The 18,719-nt window shown below is 35.8% G+C and overlaps 3 protein-coding genes across 3 annotated transcripts in view; 2 read left to right on the forward strand and 1 right to left on the reverse strand.

Moving 5' to 3' along the window:
• Window positions 1–3,801: 3,801 nt before the first annotated feature.
• On the reverse strand, window positions 3,802–5,405 carry LOC135470645 (transcription factor Jun-like). The gene has a single exon (XM_064749679.1). It carries the CDS (start codon window positions 5,223–5,225, stop codon window positions 4,395–4,397), a length of 831 nt encoding a protein of 276 aa, XP_064605749.1. The 5' UTR covers window positions 5,226–5,405; the 3' UTR covers window positions 3,802–4,394.
• Window positions 5,406–6,134: 729 nt separating this feature from the next.
• Window positions 6,135–18,713, forward strand: LOC135471422 (mutS protein homolog 5-like). The gene is made up of 6 exons (XM_064750653.1): window positions 6,135–10,715; window positions 11,394–11,517; window positions 12,132–12,212; window positions 13,117–13,188; window positions 15,358–15,479; window positions 16,814–18,713. Exons 1-6 carry the CDS (start codon window positions 10,527–10,529, stop codon window positions 16,925–16,927), a joined length of 702 nt encoding a protein of 233 aa, XP_064606723.1. The 5' UTR covers window positions 6,135–10,526; the 3' UTR covers window positions 16,928–18,713.
• LOC135471420 (mutS protein homolog 5-like) overlaps window positions 16,814–18,719 on the forward strand; it is a 20,475-nt gene continuing 18,569 nt past the window's right edge. Inside the window, exon 1 of the mRNA XM_064750651.1 lies at window positions 16,814–16,923. The gene's annotated coding sequence lies outside the window, so the exon portion shown is untranslated. The remainder of the gene's footprint in view (window positions 16,924–18,719) is intronic.

Below are 18,719 nucleotides of genomic sequence, written 5' to 3' on the forward strand. Positions count from 1 at the left end.
CGTCCAACAATCGCCTTATATACTTGTTAGTTTTAGAGAGAATAAAGAGTATACATTATGATGTACAAACGATATTATTTCAAAATACAATGACACCACCAAATCACTTTATCAGACGGCTGACAACTTCCCACTTTCTTACACAATCAATGATGTCATATCACTGATAAATTTTGATGTTGTCTTCAAATTATATATGGCATATTTATTTGAACTCGATGATCTGTAGTCCTATAATCTGAAGACGTCAGTTGTGATATATTTACGCATATATAATGTATAAGGAACACGTTTATACAGTGGAGAATAACGGACATACACACATATATATATTTTTCAGTGACACAATATATATGTGAAATCAAACCTTGTGTCAGCCAAGGTGTTGTCTGACTTGTATAGATAGGCTATGTGGTCTTCATGTATATATACGCATAGTACATAACAAATTCAGATTTGAATATCACAGGCTTGGAGTTGAACCCAGGTCTCTCAAATATATACGTGTTACTGTATCTTTCGCTGTAAATCTGCATAATATAGTATTATATATGACAAAAATACGTGTATAAATATATACAGATATACGTGTATAAATATATACAGATATACATGCATGGCTATAATTCTTACTTCGTACAATAATTCTTAATCAGAAACTGCCTTTGTAACAACCAACAGATTATAACGTTCAGACACGTGTGATATGGACCTATATTGCTGCGGATATACATGCATGCATGAACGTATATATATATACACGTAGCCTACCCATTAATATATACATATAGTATGCATATCGTCGATCATGTTTAATGTACCACATGCACGAGAACACTTGCACTTACATGTGCACTGAGCTTTAATTTATGTCCAACCATGTTTTCAACCAGGGACCACATCTGTACACATCGTGCACGAACATGCACAGATTTTAACACCTGGATGCATGCATATATACAAAACGAGCCTCAAGTTTCGAAATATTCAACACGGAATTTTAATTCAATCTGCTACATAATATGCAGGCCATATATATTGTTTTATTGATATAGTTCCTTGTCAGTTTCAGTATCAACAATCTGAAAAATTTATAATAGCAGACACTTTTTCTGTAAGATACTTATCTATATATGCGTGTAAAACCGTTGACCATTTGGTATAACCTTGTTTGATAAGACGACTGCATGCATATACTGCCAGGAAGTTCCCTCTAGATCCATGCATGTTTTGTTTTTTTTTTTCATCATTGTACCTCCATGTACCCTTTACTTGCTCGCATCAGTCATAAGTAAAATCATTATTGCATAAGTGGAAAAGGCACCACAAACTCAACCTGAGATGTTTACTGTGTATGCCTGTCAACGCATCACGCCACCTGCAAGCACATGCTATTCCACACTCACAACCGAAACCAAAAGCTATACCATCGGGGGTTATTTCCATCGGAATTCGTGTGGGACAACGTGGCCATCATGAGATGGATCAGGAGAGCATATTTTGCCAATAATGAAACGTGTACGTTAATCAATATATGCAGTTGCAAACCTTAATATGTTTGCCTAATAGTTATATTCTGCAGGACTGAAAATAGACTATTCCGATCTCTGCCATGTTGACAAAATGGGGAAAGCATTAATTATAACTTACTGGCTACGGTTTAACAAAAATGGGTCAATATATACAGAAATTAAGTGAGACCGAATGACTCAAAATAAAATTCACAACACAGAATTTTTGTAAACTAAAAGGAAATGAAAGTGAATCCACTCGGTATAAAAGGCCTATAAGTATAGCCTAGTTACCTAGTTAAATGGTCTTTTTTTGGCGAAATTCGGTTTATCCAACAATGTCTTATACGTCTATGGATGCAGAGAATATATATTTTCTCCAAACGGTTTGCATAGACTGAAGTACATGCATAAAATTACCAATGATCTACCAGATTTGAGTTATTCTGCTGCATGAAATGACCGTTAAATACGTTGATGGATCTCACTCAACTATACTAAGACCTAAGTGACATTATATGGTCGGAGATACAATCAATCCACTTATGTGAAATATGATATTCTGACAGTTAGTGACACTGTCCTAGAGTTACTGGAAGATGGGGGGCAAGGGAAATATGGTTTGGATGGGTGTATCACTTTGCATAGCAAAACGATATATGTTTGTGAACGTTTTTAAGTTCAGAATTATTCTTTCTTTTCTTTGTATAAGATGCAAACGTTGTTGGTATGGTTGATTTTTCAATTATTTCATTTATGGGGTTCATATCCTTTCCTCTCCTTTCTCCAATCCATTACTGAGAGTCTAAAAATAGACATGAAATATAGCGATTGTAAACACCCTGTATCCAATAATACACAAAGCAAGCTATATATGTTAGGGTCATAATATAGGGGTGGGGGAGTGTGGCTTGGGGGCTCGGCTCTCTATCCACAGCGTCAGATTAATTTTGGATATGCTCGACAGAAGGCCAAATATCGAACAGACGGAATCGACTGGACAAAAGGCTGGCTGTCAATTATTGACCTCTCTATACACAGCTACACCAAGCCTGCATGTCACTTAGTGCATCCTTGCCTTCAGTCTACCAAAGTGTACTAAAATAGCACATAACACCAAATGCAGGGGAAACACAGGACACAGGACAGAAGTAGTGTTGAAGTATTCTTTCTCCTAGCTTAGACTTGTCCAGATCAAAAGAACTAGACCAACCCAACTAGTATGTTTCATGGTCAGTTAGAAAAAATGGAACAGTTTAACTAGAGATTTTACACCAGTCAGCTTATTTTATGTTTATTAAACCCTTACTCTCTACCCCAAATAGGCACCTCCCATGAACCCCGTCAAACTATATCCAAGGTATGTCCCTACTTTTTCTTAGACTGGAGGAAAAGATGCTGATATAACATGGGACAAAATTTCTTCTCTGGATGAAATTATTCTTACTGCTACACAGCAAATTTAAGAAAAGATACTTTTGGTTTCCTTCCCATTACAAAAATGTCCCCACTTTAGTCGATCTCCCATGTCAATTAACCCTCTGCATCCTTTATCTTACTCAGACGTGTTGTGGCCATGTTGGGATTATCAAATATGGACATATATATAAATCAACTTTCACAAGAATACAACATTCAACTTTATGACAAATTTTACGAGTCCTTTGTCAATGCCACTATACACCAACTCTTGGGACAGTAGCCCGATGCTGTGGTCTGGCTTACTTGATGAACATTAATAGCAATGATAGCGATTGCAATTCCATCAAATTGGAAGTGGTTTTGCACCAAATTCACAATCCAGGTTAGTCCATCATTTTGTCCTCTTTGCTTTTCATACATACAGATTAGACTGCAAAGAATATCACTATCTCTCACATTTGTTTACCACCCGAAATGTAGATTTTGAATTTCCTTTACCTTGAGCTGTACCATACGAAGCCAACTGCCATGTGTTCTGACAATATAATACTTTGTATTTCTGCTCAGAATGCCGGAAATATACGAAGGTAAAATGAATACTCCAATTAATAAATGACTTGGACAGTGCCGCATCATCACATAATGGACAATTCAAATTAACCTGCGTAGATATCAGTCATTTAAAACAGAAAAAGACAACTTTCAGTTCTTTAGCAGAGTAGACACTTGGATCACATCAATCTCAGTTCTTTCCCAGCTGAAAGCAATCAAGCAATCTTTGAAATTTTTTTGGAAGTCTCTCTTCCATTAGCGAGGACTGCTTAAACAACAATGAAACACAGAAGGAAAACTCTTGAACTACATGGTATGTTTTCTTTTGAATTCTTTATCAAATAGTAATAAATATCTTGAATGACTTCATTTTTGTACAGAAATAATGAACTTTTACTTTTATACAAAATATGTACACTTCTTGAACTGACATGTGTCAAGATTTTAAAAAATGGAAGCACCAGGGACAAGTAAGTTTATCTTTACAAAAAATATACAAAACTTGCATCACAAAGAAAAAAAACAGCACTGAATTTAAGTGTCAAACTTAAGAAAATTTGTCAACTCATCTTACAGCTTTCCCTTCTCTTAAACTTCTTGTCACATAAGATGTATGGACACAAAATGAAATCAGCTGATCAACAGCATACAAAATTGCTCAAAAGTAAAAGATATATGGCAAATGGTCTCTCAATGATATTGTATGTACATATATACAACAGTTTTTCAGTCAGTTCAAGTTGCATCAGAACACTGGCATAGTCAATTGAAATTGTCTTTGATTTCTCCTGGAGATCGACATAGTGGCACACATCAACACGAACAAGATCCCTGAATTTCATCCAGCTGCACAGGAATAAATTCCAGCCTCTTCTAATAATAGCTTTAAAGTCAATATCTTAAAAGTGTTCAAAACTGGATATTATTAGCCATCATAACCTGGCAACCACTGTTCACATGATCCATAATTTGCTGTTTTAACTTACACACTTGTTCTCTTAACGTTGATGCAGTTTGAGCAAGATCGGAGTTCTGGTCTTTCAAGTCTTTAACTTTGTCCTCCAGCCTGGAAATTCTTTCTAATTTTCTTGTGCGACACTTTCTGGCTGCTACTCGATTTCTTGCTCTCTTCCTCTCCAGTTTAATTCTCTCTTGGCTTTCCATATCTATAGGTGAAAGAGGAGGTGTGCTACCCAGACAAGGGACGGTTTGAGGTTCCTCTTTTAGACGGGGGAGGCGCTCTGAGAGTGATCCCATTGGAGGGGAGGCTGACGTTGTCTTGTGTAAAATGCTGCCCGGTAAAGTTGTGGTCGTTGACAAAGTTTGAGTTCCCGTGGTATTGGGGGACACTGAAAACTGAGAGACGTTGGACGTTGGGATCAGAGGGTGTGGTGCTCCGTCCGCACCCTGCGGAGATTCATTTTTGTGAAGCTCGTTCAGAGCGTCAACAAACCCTCGGGCATATGCTTCTTGTTCATCTGTCACGTATTTTGGACACAAAAATTGAGTTGGTGTTGGTGTTGTTGTAACCATACCGTTTGCGGCGATAATCATCCGTTCCAACTCAGGAGAGGCCAACTTCAGTAAATTCAGATCTGGAGACTGCAATAAATTGGTGAACTTGTGTGGTTTCGATCCTCCCGAGTTGAAGTCTAATGTCATACTTTTCTTCAGTCGTTTGACGGCTTCTGGCTGTTCGGGTGTGACACCCAGCTCATCGTGGTAAAACGTCGTATCCATTTTCCTTCTTCTCACTTCGGGTAAAGTGACTCAGCTGTGGTAGAACACTGTCACGATCACCTTAAAGTCTTCAGGCACTTTTTTTACACGTCAGGTAAAGGACTTTCCTTCAGGTCTGAATCACTTGCGGACGCTAATTTTGCTGCCAAACGGCTTGGATGTGAAACGTGGTCTGAAATCGTCGTTATTTTCCTCCCCGTATATATCCAGATGAGTCACATTTCTAAAAATAGCATTACATCACCTAGAACAGTTTTCATTGGATGGTCATGACATCACGTAGTCACGTGATATTTGTAACCTCTGACCCTTGTCTAGTCGTTATAGTAACGTAGGACTTCCCGCTAAAATGTGCATGCTAAAAAAAAAAAACACTCACACACATGGCCAGTGACGTAGACGTTCTACGTGTTTGTGTTTCCATATATGGTAAAAGGGAATCCCCTGTAGTAGCGCGGGAGCACTGTGTGACCTTACCATGGCCGTACCCGAGCATAGGACTTGAGGTTCTCTTCAGTTTGTGGTTACTTTTGACACAATATTTGATGAAAATGTTCTCTCAAAAGAGTTGACGGTGCTCGTTAGCTATTGTTGCATTGAAGTTGTTGAAGTTTATAAACGATCACTTTCACACGTAACTGATAATTTTGTGAATGTGGCGGAAACACCGACTCAGATTTGCGACCTTATTTTTCTCTCACCGAAGTAACCGCCACCCGAAGTAGGTCGAGTTTAAATTTGACAGTTCGCAGAATGACAACACATTTTTGGACCAACAGCTTTTCTTGTGATATTAGAGGGATGTAGTTACCACTGTTAATTTTAGCTCTATCATTTTGTGTTTTAAAATCGTGTGGTACAACGAGGCCTTGCGCACGTTTTCCAAAAAAAAAAAAAAAAAAACACTCCGGAAAACAAAGGTAGAGGGTAAACCTATATAATGAATCGAGCGACTATAATATTCATAGTTTTGTACGTGATGGAGAAGTATCAGATACGTGTATTTCTTAAGAGAGAGAAGATAGTTCGCAATTTGTAAGATCAAATTTGTTATTAATAATTATGTAGATGATATGATAAATTAACTTGACTCACTCCACTCCTTATTTCATATTTATTTAGACGGTTAGACTTATTTTTTCATAAATTAACAGTTATCGTTAAGCTAAAAAAAGAAATATGCAAAGCACTGAAAGAACCATAAATGTCTTTTAAATGACATAAAGACCTAATAAAGACCTACAAGTCTAAAATCTAGTAAAAAGCCTAAAATTCTAATGAATAGGATGATACACCTAAAAGTGAAATAGCCTGTGAAATAGCCTTTTATAGTTATCACTAGTCGAAGGGTCTAGAATGTTTCTTCCATGTAATATTAGAGTTAATTGTATGTATGAGGATGCTATAAAGGAGACTTAATCACCCAGTGAGATGAAATCCAAATTTTAATTTTAGAAGACAGCAAAAATTGTGTGTGTGCTCTGTTGGAAGAAATTAGTGCATGTATATTTTAGAATGTGCAAATTACCATGTAGAACACAGATGTTGTCTAAACCTTTTTTTTTTCATGCAATAATTTAAGGCTGCATAACTTTAGAAGACAATTAGAAGAATATGTAAATCTTAGTTGATGTTTTTTGAAGTATGTTGATCATTGCATTGGCCACGTGGGCCTGTTAGCAACATTGGCCGCCAACAACATGTGGTAAAGGGGTAGGGCTACATATGTGTCAGTTTTGGTAGATCTGCCTTGAGTAATACTTCTCTAATGCCAAGTGGTTTAAACACACTTAACAAGGGTCACTTTGACAACATAGGAAGATACGGGCAAAAAATCAATAGCATCATTTAGTTTTTATTAATGGAACTGAGTTGAAGCAAATCTGTTCAGTGTTGCACAAGTGGCATAATGTTCAGTTAGAAGTTAATAAGTCCAAAATTTGAACTTGACAGGATTATATATGCACTGATCAAGATAAAAATTTTAAAACCTTGCCGTAGGCAATTACCCCATGTATTAACTAAACTGTACATTACATATTTCAACTTCCATTGTCAGATATCTGAACAAATGACTTATTTAAAAGATAACCAGATGTTCACCGAAATTAATGCAGCAATGCTGGTATTTGTTTTAAATTGAAAATTTGATTCAAGTGGAATTTTCTGTGATCTGGAATCTTCCACGTTTGCAGTCAGATCTTGTATTAAGTTATGTACATTAATAGTTTGTCGACTACATGCAGGCGGTAAATAACATGTTATTGCAATGAACCATTAATGAGTTTACAACTAGACATCAGTAAAAAAACTTGGGCATGTTAATTCATTCCTGTTTTATTACAAGGACTTGATATTGCTCTTAGAATGACTTTATGAGTGTGTCATGTGAATTCAGAGTAACTTGACTTTTTGTCCAGTTTCCTCTACCGATAAAGCTGACGGCTGTCGTAAGTGAAATATTCTTGACTATGAGCACAATAAACATGAATCAGATATATGCATAAAGCAAATAGGGAAAAATGCCTGACATTATATATTGTTGAACTGTTCCTTACATAATAACTTGGAGTATTATGTGCTCATATTCGACCAGATAGTATGAAAATGTACAGTTCTAGATAGGTCTAGCTTTTTTCTTTTCCAGTGTAGAATGTAGACATAAATTTGCTAGATTCCATCAGTGCAGAACGTGATATTATAGCAGTTCTGCATTGTTTAGCAGAATAATCAATAGAATGGGTAGAAACTGCGTAGTGGCAGACTGTTTGTATCGATCGTGGCTTGCAGGCTTGAGTACAGATATGCTGTCGTGGTCTGACTGTCTTTCAGGGTAGGGGAATTTCCAGCTACTATAAATAGCTGTTACTGGTTGTTTGTCTACACTGGTATATATATACATGGTGGTGGGTGAGTCAGTGTTGGGATGAGTCACCACATCACGGGATACTCCTTATGAGATATATATAACATTGGTGGCCTAGCCCGAACTCCAGTTCAGTGTTATTTCACAATACCAGTGGCCTGACACTTTTGTTTGTTGAGTATGTAGGGCATAACATGACAGATGGTTTCATGGCTAATTTAGTACACATCCTACATATACATGTACTTACAGTACCATATCATAAAAACTGTAAATAAGATCCAAAGTACATCATAGTGGTGACACTTCCAGTGAAGTTATAAAGTTGTCAAAGAGGGATATACAGTCAGAAAAGAAGTTGTAAACATATTTAGCAGAACTTGTGCAATATGATTTACATGTTCATGAATTTATAAATTCAACATTTGCCAGAAGGAAAAGAAAAAAAAACGAAACCTTAGACACCCAAATTTTATTTGCTTTATCATAATAGATCAATCTATGCATATTGTTGACAAAACACATTGTACAAAGTTTGAATCAGTTTTGCTTCGCAGTTTAATTTGCTTGGCTGGTTCAGTTTATTGAATTAGTTGAAAGCATCCTTATAATCTTGAGACTAAATGACGAAATTTTCATATAGTTTATTTGACATCAGATTTAGTCCATGACAAAGTTCGACATTGTTTTTCATATTGAGAGTTTTATTGATCAGAGGAAGGTTTTAAGGGGTTTGCTTCAATGGTTTGGAGACATCTTACTGGCAAAATAAAAGTTTCAATACAAAAAGTAATATTTTATGACCTTTACATGTTTGTCAAATTGGAATCTAAAAATACATTACACATTATGACAAAGTGATAAGGGATAAATCTACAATTATAGAATTAGATTATGACAATTACAGGTGAGGCCTTGTTTTGAGAAGATGCAATTTTGAAAAATTATCTTAGTAAAACACCAACAGAAATTTAAGTCATCACATTTTGAATGGTATTAAGTGAAGTGGACGAATGGTGTTCTTGTTTCAACTGAGCTTTAAACAGGAAAATATATCTTGGTCACTAATGCATGTGGTTATATCATGCCAAAGTCAACAAGTGCTGGCATAGTTTTTCTCTCTATTATACATATAAAAATATAATACATGTATGTAACAAACTGACTCATGCAGTTTATCAGTCACAAGGTCTGGGAAAACTTCCAAATTGATCTGTAAAGGTTGAACATTTTCAAGGAATCTACCTACAGTTTTTGCAAAGAATGTACATATTGTATCCAGTTGATAACAAATTAAGTGTATTAATAATACTGCTACATTGTCTTATCAAATGGTGATCTCTGAGGCGTCCTTGGCTTATGGTTAGAGCATCCAGGTCAAAGTCGGAAGACCTAGGATCAAACCTGGGTCGGGTTATACCAAAGATTTGTTATGGTACATGTACTTGTTGCTGGCTTGCAGGAGATTAGCACTGAGGAGCAAAGAAACAAGACTGGTTGGCCCAGTGTCAGTATAACATGACTTGATGTGGCAGCACTTTGGCAGTAAGGGTTCGACATACCACAAGAAGGCACACTACATACTGTATGTATACACACACACCTAATGATTCCTCCTCATCATATCGTCAATGTTAAGTACAACCTAAAGCCGCTAGCATACATTTATACATTCTTATCAACTGGTAAATTTATTGTAAAACAGGAAACCAATAAAATTTTGTATTTAGAGTGTATGCAGGGTTCAAAATATTTGATATTTTGAGCTTTTCGGAGTAATGACCTCATCCAATATGAATAAATCATTGGATTCAACTTATAGTCTTGCAAAACAGCATTAAACTGGATAAAATACAACAAACAATAATCTGTGTTTGAAATTATGAAATTTCTTTTAGCATTGTACAGAGTAATCTTTTTGAGATTTGGCTCAATATAAGATCATCATTTTTATTCTGAGCTTTTTATTATTTTGAACTATTGAATGACCAAACATCTTGAGATTTGCATGTTTAGCCATACTGGAATCAATTACACTTTTTTTGATTCCATTCATATTTCAAAAATGGCAACATAATTATATCTTATAAAAATTATAGAAATGGACATTGTACTGACGTCATTGTCCCACTACAGATAGTTCATAGGTGCCAGTCTGCACAACACTTAACATACAAACTCTAATCCAGTCTGTTCCAGGTAAGCATAATCTTAACTCCAGATCATGGTGTTCTGGGACCCATAGAAAGTACTTGATGTATTATTACATGAAATGTACTTGCTGAGATATGGCTTGTGTTGGTCAAGATTGCTGCGACAGCAGTTTTACCGACAGGTGTATTGTATCACCTGTAAAGACAGAGCGGATGTAATAAACAGCCTGTTGTTTGTTTCAGGATTGGAGGTTTGCCTGTGATAAAGAAGCAGCCAAGAGAATGGCAGGCAACTCTTCGTCCTCGACAAGCATTCCATATTCCACAGGATGTGTGACCACTTCGACCAGTGCTGGCAACAGTGGTGATGACACTACTGACCCCTCCGACTTGTTTGCTGACCATGTGACTACATTCCGCCGCGCATGTTCTGCCTGGTCGGATGAGGAGACAAGCAGCACAGATAGACAGGTGATTGATAATAAGTGTTTACTGCTGTAGAGAAAAAATTCTGCTCTCTGTTTGCTGGGAAACTTCCTTAAGACAACTTACGCACCTTTGTCTTCCATCACCTTCTACTAGAAAAATATATAGTTTTACAGATTATCTTTTGGCACAGCTGTAGCAATGTTGCAATATGTTGTGTTCTGAGTTTTGTTTGTAAATATATGAGAAAGGAAGCTTAAGATAAAGACTCAAACTATTTGTGAAATCAATTCCAGTCCACAGACCATCAGCAAGTTATTTCCATCATCGTCTTACAATGTATAAAGCCTACATTTAAAAACATGGTTCTTTTTGTACAATTAGACAATTTGGTAAATAAAGCCAGTCTATTGTTTAATATTTGTGATACAGTAGGTTGTGTTGCACAGGATAATGGAAGCAGAATGTGGAGAATATATGCCAAGACAATTCATTACTCTGAGAGTGATATCTTTGTGTTGAATATGGTGTATGTAGAGTTCTCGGTGCCAACACACACATTTCTTTAGTTTTACATTTTTGCTCTTCCCTGTATCTTTTATTAGGTTGAAGTAGAATTAAAACCCAGAAGTGATGGTCTTGCCTTTCGTCTTTTATTAAACAGTACATGATTTTGCCATGTATTTTGTAGTTCTCAAAACTTTAATCATCATCTTCTTTTAGGTTTTTTTGTCTGTGGTGTGGCAACATGGCAACTTGGGTGCTGCTTATTATGACATTGAAGACTCAGTGATATGCATGTTGCATGACTGTGAAGAATCCACAGAGTTCAACACACTTCGCCGAGGTGAGAAGTCTACTTTGGAATAAGTACCCAACTGAATTTTTCAACATTTCTGTTTTACATAGTTAATTAAATGACGCTATAATTTAATTCTGTTGACCCCTCTCTCCCCATTAAAATAAAACACGTCATATTGTTTGCTTCAGAGGAAAAGTTGGAGGGGGTGAGGTATATGATTTAGTACCTTAGTATCACTCGCAAGTAAGCAAAAGCTCTGGGTTTTTGAATAGTAAAATTATGATAGGAAACCAGGACAAACTGCTCTTCTAATGTTAAAATTTGCTCTGTTAAAAGACAAAAAAAAAAAAAAAGAAATCACTACTTCAGTGGAGAGGGGTTAAGTTTCCCACTCTAATTTTAGAGAGATCGGATGGGTCGGGGTTGTGGCTCTGCCACCACAGTTTCCCCTGCTCCCTCACCTAGTGGTAACATACTGTTGTTCAAGGCTTAACTAAAAGTATAATTTATCAGCCTGCAATATGCATGTAATTTATACACTTGAAAATGTATGATCAATCTATATGTGTGTAACTAAACATTCACCATTAATTCATTAATTGACTAGCCATGGCATTTGTGCTACATGTACAAGTGAATAATCTCTATCCATGGTTCAGTTTTGGAGCAGGTTGAGCCCACTTGTATTGTGATTAGTGCAAGACAGGATAACAGATTCAGAAAAGATCTCCAGTTAACAGGTATTGTAAGGCTCATTTTTATCATTCTAAGTATTCTCAGATGAGACTTGTCAGTTCAGTAATTGATGTCACAGAGTTAGTCCTCAGGATAAGACAATTTAATTCTTGGTACATCAGGAATACTTCAGGAATATAACTGATTATACCTGTAATGCACTGTTCAGATATTGTACAGGAAAATTTACTTAACAAACACTGATATGAATAAGCCTAGGCAAAGTCTGGGTATCTGAAGTACAATAACCAAGACTCAGTTAGCTAAAATTATTGGCCAACTGCCAATTCTCTAGGGCAGTAAGTTATAGACAGTTTTTTTCTTGGCAATGTGCCAAGTGTTGACTTGTGGTTCCTATATACTCTATAGTGGTCAGTATGGATAAATACTACTACAGTTCATACATGTACATGAGAATGCTGTGTGCTATATGTTATGAGGACAACTGGTGTGTTTTTTAAATGGTGACATTGCCAGTTTGACTTCAATCGCACATAGCAGGGTTAATAAGTGATTGTTCAGTAGAACAGTTACCATATGCTGCTTCTTTGGTAAAAATCAACCTATTCATTTTTTAAAGCTTAATATACTTGAGTAGATAAATATATTTTATATTGTGCATTGCCGGGTTATAGAGGCTCAGTTCTGCCACTATAGCACTTCACTAGTCATGATGTTGAATGTTCAAATGCATCTCCTGTTTCCTGGGGTGTGGTCTTTTTGTCTGGTGAGGTACATTGGCTCAGCCATGATGCTAATGGCAGACAGTCATGTTAGTATTTCTATAAAATATTCTTGGGTAAATTGTGAGACACCAGTTAAATAAATAAATCACAAATCACAAACTTTCTGTTTGGCAGATAACTTGATATTTGATACTGATGTGAAAGTTGGTTATGTATTTTGTAGTGTCAGAGATACTGCTTGGTGACCAGACGTCTTCTGGCGATGTTATCCAGATTTTGCCTAGTCTCGACTTTTGTAAGTATACCCACTTTTATGCGCGCAAGAATCATCTCAGAATGAAAATTCATTTTGAAAACTGACGCATGATTGTGAGAGAAAAGAAATGGGTATACCTACAGGCAGGCAAATTACATGCTTGTAATTGATTGATGATTCACCTACATGCCAGGGGTAGCCATCTTCCTAATGATACTGAAAATTAGGATCTTAAAAATAAATGTGGTAGAAAGTAGACATATAACACATTGAAAATTCTTAGTCATCTTAAATTTCTCAGTGTCCTAATTTTAAAAAAGGTAAGGCTATTAGTAATCAGCGATTATCAATAGCTCAACATAGAGTTTGAACTTTTTTAACTAGAAGTCCTGCTGTGTCCTGTGGCTTGTTAAAAATGATGGGCAACTACATGTATTTTTGATGACACATTTATTTTAAATTGACCATGTTAAAGTTTTACAAAAAACTCTTTATGGTAGATGAATGAATGTTTTTTGTGGTCTTGAAACATTCGGTTCCTGAAGAAAAACAGTATCATATGTACCTCCAAAACAGTCATCAGTAAATTAATTTTCACAAAATTTGTCTAACATTTTTGTTTAGTCACATGATGCACATCTATGTTCTTCACCAACGAGGCACCCAGTATCATGGTATAGGCCAGGGACTGGTAGGCTTGTTGTCAGTAGGCTATGAATGGGTGGAGCACCTGGTGTTTGGGGTATATATAATGTAAATACACTCTATATCTCAACGTTGGAAATCATTCCTAAGGCTTCAAAATTGGCAGTCTACAAACTTCACAGAGGAGGCACCCAATATCAGGGTATAGGACTGATTGGCTTGGTGTCAGTAGGCTATGAATGGATGAAGCATCTGGCGTTTGGGGGAAGCATAATGTAAATATACCATGACATTGGTATCATCCTGGAAAACATTGAACTTGAATATGTTGACCACAAACCAGTGGGAATTACATGGCAACACATTGGGTCAGGACTCCATGAAAGAAAACCAATACATTGTTACTGGTGTCCTGCAATTTCCAAGATACATTATACAGTGTATATACCTAATCTATAGTTAATGATTCTGTTTAAGTTCAGGTGGAATGTTTTTGTTTTTTTTTAAATATCTTGGCTTAGGATTAAACTTAGGTTTTATCAGCTTACAGGATGGTGATCTGTTTTGTCTTTATGGTTAGTTTTAGTTAGCTTACGTCCCTTCTCGAGTTTGTTGACCGTTTAGGCAGACATGATGTGACAGTTGGTAGAGGTGCGTTATGACAGGTTATCAAAATATTTGTGAGCATCACTTGTAGTGTTTATGTTGTGATTGAAGCTGTTAGAGATAACTTGCATATATTTTTATATAGTTAACATCCAGCTGTCTTGTTTAATACACTTTGCAAGTAAATATATTTTTACCCTAGGTCAAAGGGATTGTTGTTAAATTAAGGCCACTTGAACATGCATATATGTGTATATAATGTAAATCATGGGCTATCACATGGTCCAACAAACAGATATCATTAAATAAGGCTGTTAATATATGAACATAAATGTCCTGATGTACTATAAATAAAACTATTATTCATGTGTTAATTTGGAGATTCAACTTGAATTATGTAAGAGTAGTATACATGTCATTACTTAAAGATATGAGACATTGCTTAATACCTGTGTGCTTGTAGATCTAAGTACAAATATTGGTGTATTTTTGTACTCTACATGCCCTCTAGTGGTTAATAATGTTTCACTGAGTGCATGTGTAACAAGATTTTATTATTAGTCTGAAATTTGAGGACAGGAAGTGATCATCTAATGTGTTTGTACAGATAAAAGTTATGCAAGCATATTGTTGGTAGGGAGCTGATATTATGTCATAAGAAGGAAAAGTATTTAGAAGTTTGTCTTTGGATTGAAGTTCTTATTTAGCAACTATGTTGTAATCTACTTCATGCAAGTTTTTATTCTTCCATGAAAGTTATGGAATTCATTAATTTGATTCATTTTAATTGAGGGTTCAAATCTAAGCTCGGATAGTAAGGTATCAATGTTGTGACAAATATTTCATAATAAAACATGTATGTAGGAAAATGGAAGAAGTGATTGTTAGATTGTATTGTCTTTATGAATAACTTACACTTTGTTTCAGTTACAAAAGCAACTTCTTTTCATCTTGCAGCTTTAGAAATTTGCAAGGGAAGGATCATGGGTTTGAAATTACCCTCAATGCCTGAAAACATGAAGGAGTCTGAGAGATTACTTCATTTGTCATCACTTGTATCTTTTGATAACATTTGCATGGTAGGTCAGATTTCTGTCTTCGTTTCAGGGGTATTATCTCATGAATTGAACAGAAATTGTATGTATTGCATGCTTCACATTGTATACATATGTAGATCTACATGTATATGATTTCATAAACTAATCGTCGACAGAGTTTAGAACTTTCTGTGTAGTATTTTATTTCACACATATAAGTAGGTGTCTAATTCAGGCATAAATCATCAGATGAGTATTATTCTTTTTCATGAAACATATTCATGCAGTTCATTTTGTGCACCCAGTATTTTATGAATGAGCAAATACATGTACATTGAGAATACATGTACTTATACACATATATTTAATATTAAACTAATAATTGATGGACATGCAGTATGAAAGAAAAAACCCAGTACAGATATTTATTAAAATAATGTGCATACTATTCTGGAAACTTCTTACAGCTATATATTAACAGTTTTAGGACATGTCAAGGAAGGTGATTAAGTAGTTAATAACAGTTTCCTGGCTGTCATTGCCAGGCATAGATTAGGGATTGCTGACAGTTGCTCCACCTTCAAGGGCAGAAGGGAGTATGTTTTGACAAGTGTGTGTTTGTGATGAATTGGCAGAAACGAACTAATCTAAACATTTGTGGCCACTGAACCATGAAACTGAACCACAGCTGATTTGAGTAATGTATGTTTTGTATGTTATTGTGTCACATTAGTCTAATTTTTTCATTTGTGTTTGAAATTACAATTTAAAAGGTACAAAGTTCCTGTTTGTCCTGTCTCATGGGATATGGTACATTTGAAAACTTTCTAAAGAAAACTGGGATAAAATTTACATTGTATGATACTCTTGACTCAGGGAGAATTGTGTTTTTAGATGAAAATTTCTTGTGTGTGAGTAGTTTTTTTCAGATGACTTTTAAATATACAATAACTCAAATTTTTATTTTGTAATGATCTAAATAGTCTTCTGTAATAAGAGAATGGTTGTCCTAAGACATAACCAAGACCAAGATAACCAAGATTGCGTCATTTAAGAAAATTGCCCCTTATAATGTGGTCACATGAAGTAGAGCCACAGTTGCAGTTTACTCCTGTTGCAACATTCCTGGGTCTCCCCTAAATGCATAGTTGCTATGTAGCAGTCATGGCTGATCAAATTATTACGATGATAGCATTTATGATTCAACATAAATTTCTTTTAAATGCTTATAATGTATAGACTAACATTAACGTTACCGGCATGTGTGGACGTCTGGACAGGTTCATTTCCGAAGATTTATGCATGTAATGGCCTTTCATGTATTCTTTCATGTAGATAAGCATTAGAGTTAAACTCTTGTTTTTGGCTGTTATCAGGTCCAAGCAACTGGTGGTCTGTTGAAATACCTGGAAATGGCGCGGATTGGGGTTGAGTTAGAAGATCCAAATGTTAAAGTACCTTTAATAGACCTCACAGTCTTTTCCTTGTAAGTAACCTGTATTCAGTATAATGGGCTTGCTACAAGGATGGAAGGACAGCTATGGTATTTGAAATATGCCACAGATATAGTTTTTTGGATTGAAATCTGAAAAGTTCTATAACTGATTTAGTCGTGGGACTGAAAAAATTCACTTGCATTTCTAAGAAATGTATACCTATATGAGCAAAAATAGTACTGTAAATCATCAAACTTTTCAACTGCATAAGTGCTATTTTCAGTGGAAATCATGCATACAATTATTGTGAAAATGATGCTAATGATGATTTGTGTTATTAAAGCTGCAATATTCATAAAACTTTGCACATTTTTTTCTACACCCCATAGTTCTCTCAAAATGTTTCAAAATTTGGGTTCAAGAGGCATTTGAAAATGTTGAAAAATTAGTTTTATGTATTTATTTATTTGATTGGTGTCTTACACCGTACTCAAGAATATTTCACTTACACGACGGCGGCCAGCATTATGGTGGGAGGAAACTGGGTTGAAGAATTAGGGTATGTGATATTTGTAAATGCAAATAACACTAAGACTGTGTATAAGTAATTTGACATGATAGGAAATATGATGACATTTATCATCATGAATTACTGAATAGAGAGACTTGACATGCATTTTAAAGTCTCAGAAGACAGGGAATTTGCACAGGAATTTACGAGGCTGAGGCATGATTGAGGATTTTTAATTGAGAACTACTGTGTGTTTGCTTTGTTAGTGTGAATGCTTGCATTTTATAATGTATAGCAGAAATTGTGGAAGGAGGACCATGCTTCCAGTGTTTAGTCATGTGTACTTCCCCTCAATTGTCCCTCTTTACCACCGCTGTAAATCTGTAGACATTAGGCAAATACCTGGGCAAATATTGTCAGTTGCACGATGTCACACGTCCGTTAAATATTTGAGAAGAAATCTGGCAGAGATCAGCTGGTGGCCTGTTGTGGGGATCAGCAACTGACAGAGCAGTCTGTCTTGATGTAGGCCTCCTTGGAGCCGATGAGAAACGATTTCACGATCAAGACGCCTCAGAAAAGGCAGGGATTTGTGGTATGCTGGCTAAATAAAGAGGAGATAAATACATGTAGCTTCTGTGTGATGTAAGGGAAAATGCTGACAATTTCGGCTCTAATGGTGTGGAAGATTTCTTCAGTGGCTATTCCCTGTATATATACGTATGTTTGTCAACAAAAGAACATGCTTCCCTGTCATGCCTCAAGGCACATGGACTGATTTCACTGTGAAGGAGTTTTTCACTGGTCTCTAGAGGCTCAACTGTGAGCTTAGAGTTCTGGCTAGACAATTACCTTTATACCCTGTCAGGTCCTGGTGCCTGGTTGTTTATATAGTTCCATTCGGTCAGACAAAATTTTGTTTATCAGTTACATTTATTTTTGAATTTTTGTATTTATCTTATAGGATAATCTTTGAACACTTGACATATGTCAGTCTGTCCCTGCTTGTGTCTGTGAGCCGTACTTTCATGACAGCTGTGGGAAATTAACATAAAATTTGCTTTAATAGATGACATACCTGTTGTCAAACAGCCATAATTTTGTTGAAAATGGATGTAACCAGCCCTGAACTTGAATTTGTAACTCTTCATGGTGAAACTATGTATCAAGTTTCAATTCAATACATTTCCTCCATAGAACTGACCTTCAGGGAACTATAAACATTTCTCAGAGTAATTTTGGAATAAATTATACTTGAAAACTAGAATTAACGTACATGTATGGCGTACACTTAATATGGCATGCATCTGAAAAAGCTGATAAAGAGAGAATTAT

This window comes from Liolophura sinensis, chromosome 7 (genome assembly GCF_032854445.1).
Source record: "Liolophura sinensis isolate JHLJ2023 chromosome 7, CUHK_Ljap_v2, whole genome shotgun sequence".
Lineage (NCBI taxonomy): Eukaryota > Metazoa > Mollusca > Polyplacophora > Chitonida > Chitonidae > Liolophura > Liolophura sinensis.

Coding starts and splice junctions, on each gene's coding strand:
- LOC135470645 (XM_064749679.1), bottom strand. CDS start 5,225: ATGGATACGACGTTTTACCACGATGAGCTGGGTGTCACACCCGAACAG.
- LOC135471422 (XM_064750653.1), top strand. CDS start 10,527: ATGGCAGGCAACTCTTCGTCCTCGACAAGCATTCCATATTCCACAGGA. Junction 11,518..12,131: donor GTTCAACACACTTCGCCGAG/GTGAGAAGTCTA, acceptor TCCATGGTTCAG/TTTTGGAGCAGGTTGAGCCC. Junction 13,189..15,357: donor TTTGCCTAGTCTCGACTTTT/GTAAGTATACCC, acceptor TTCATCTTGCAG/CTTTAGAAATTTGCAAGGGA.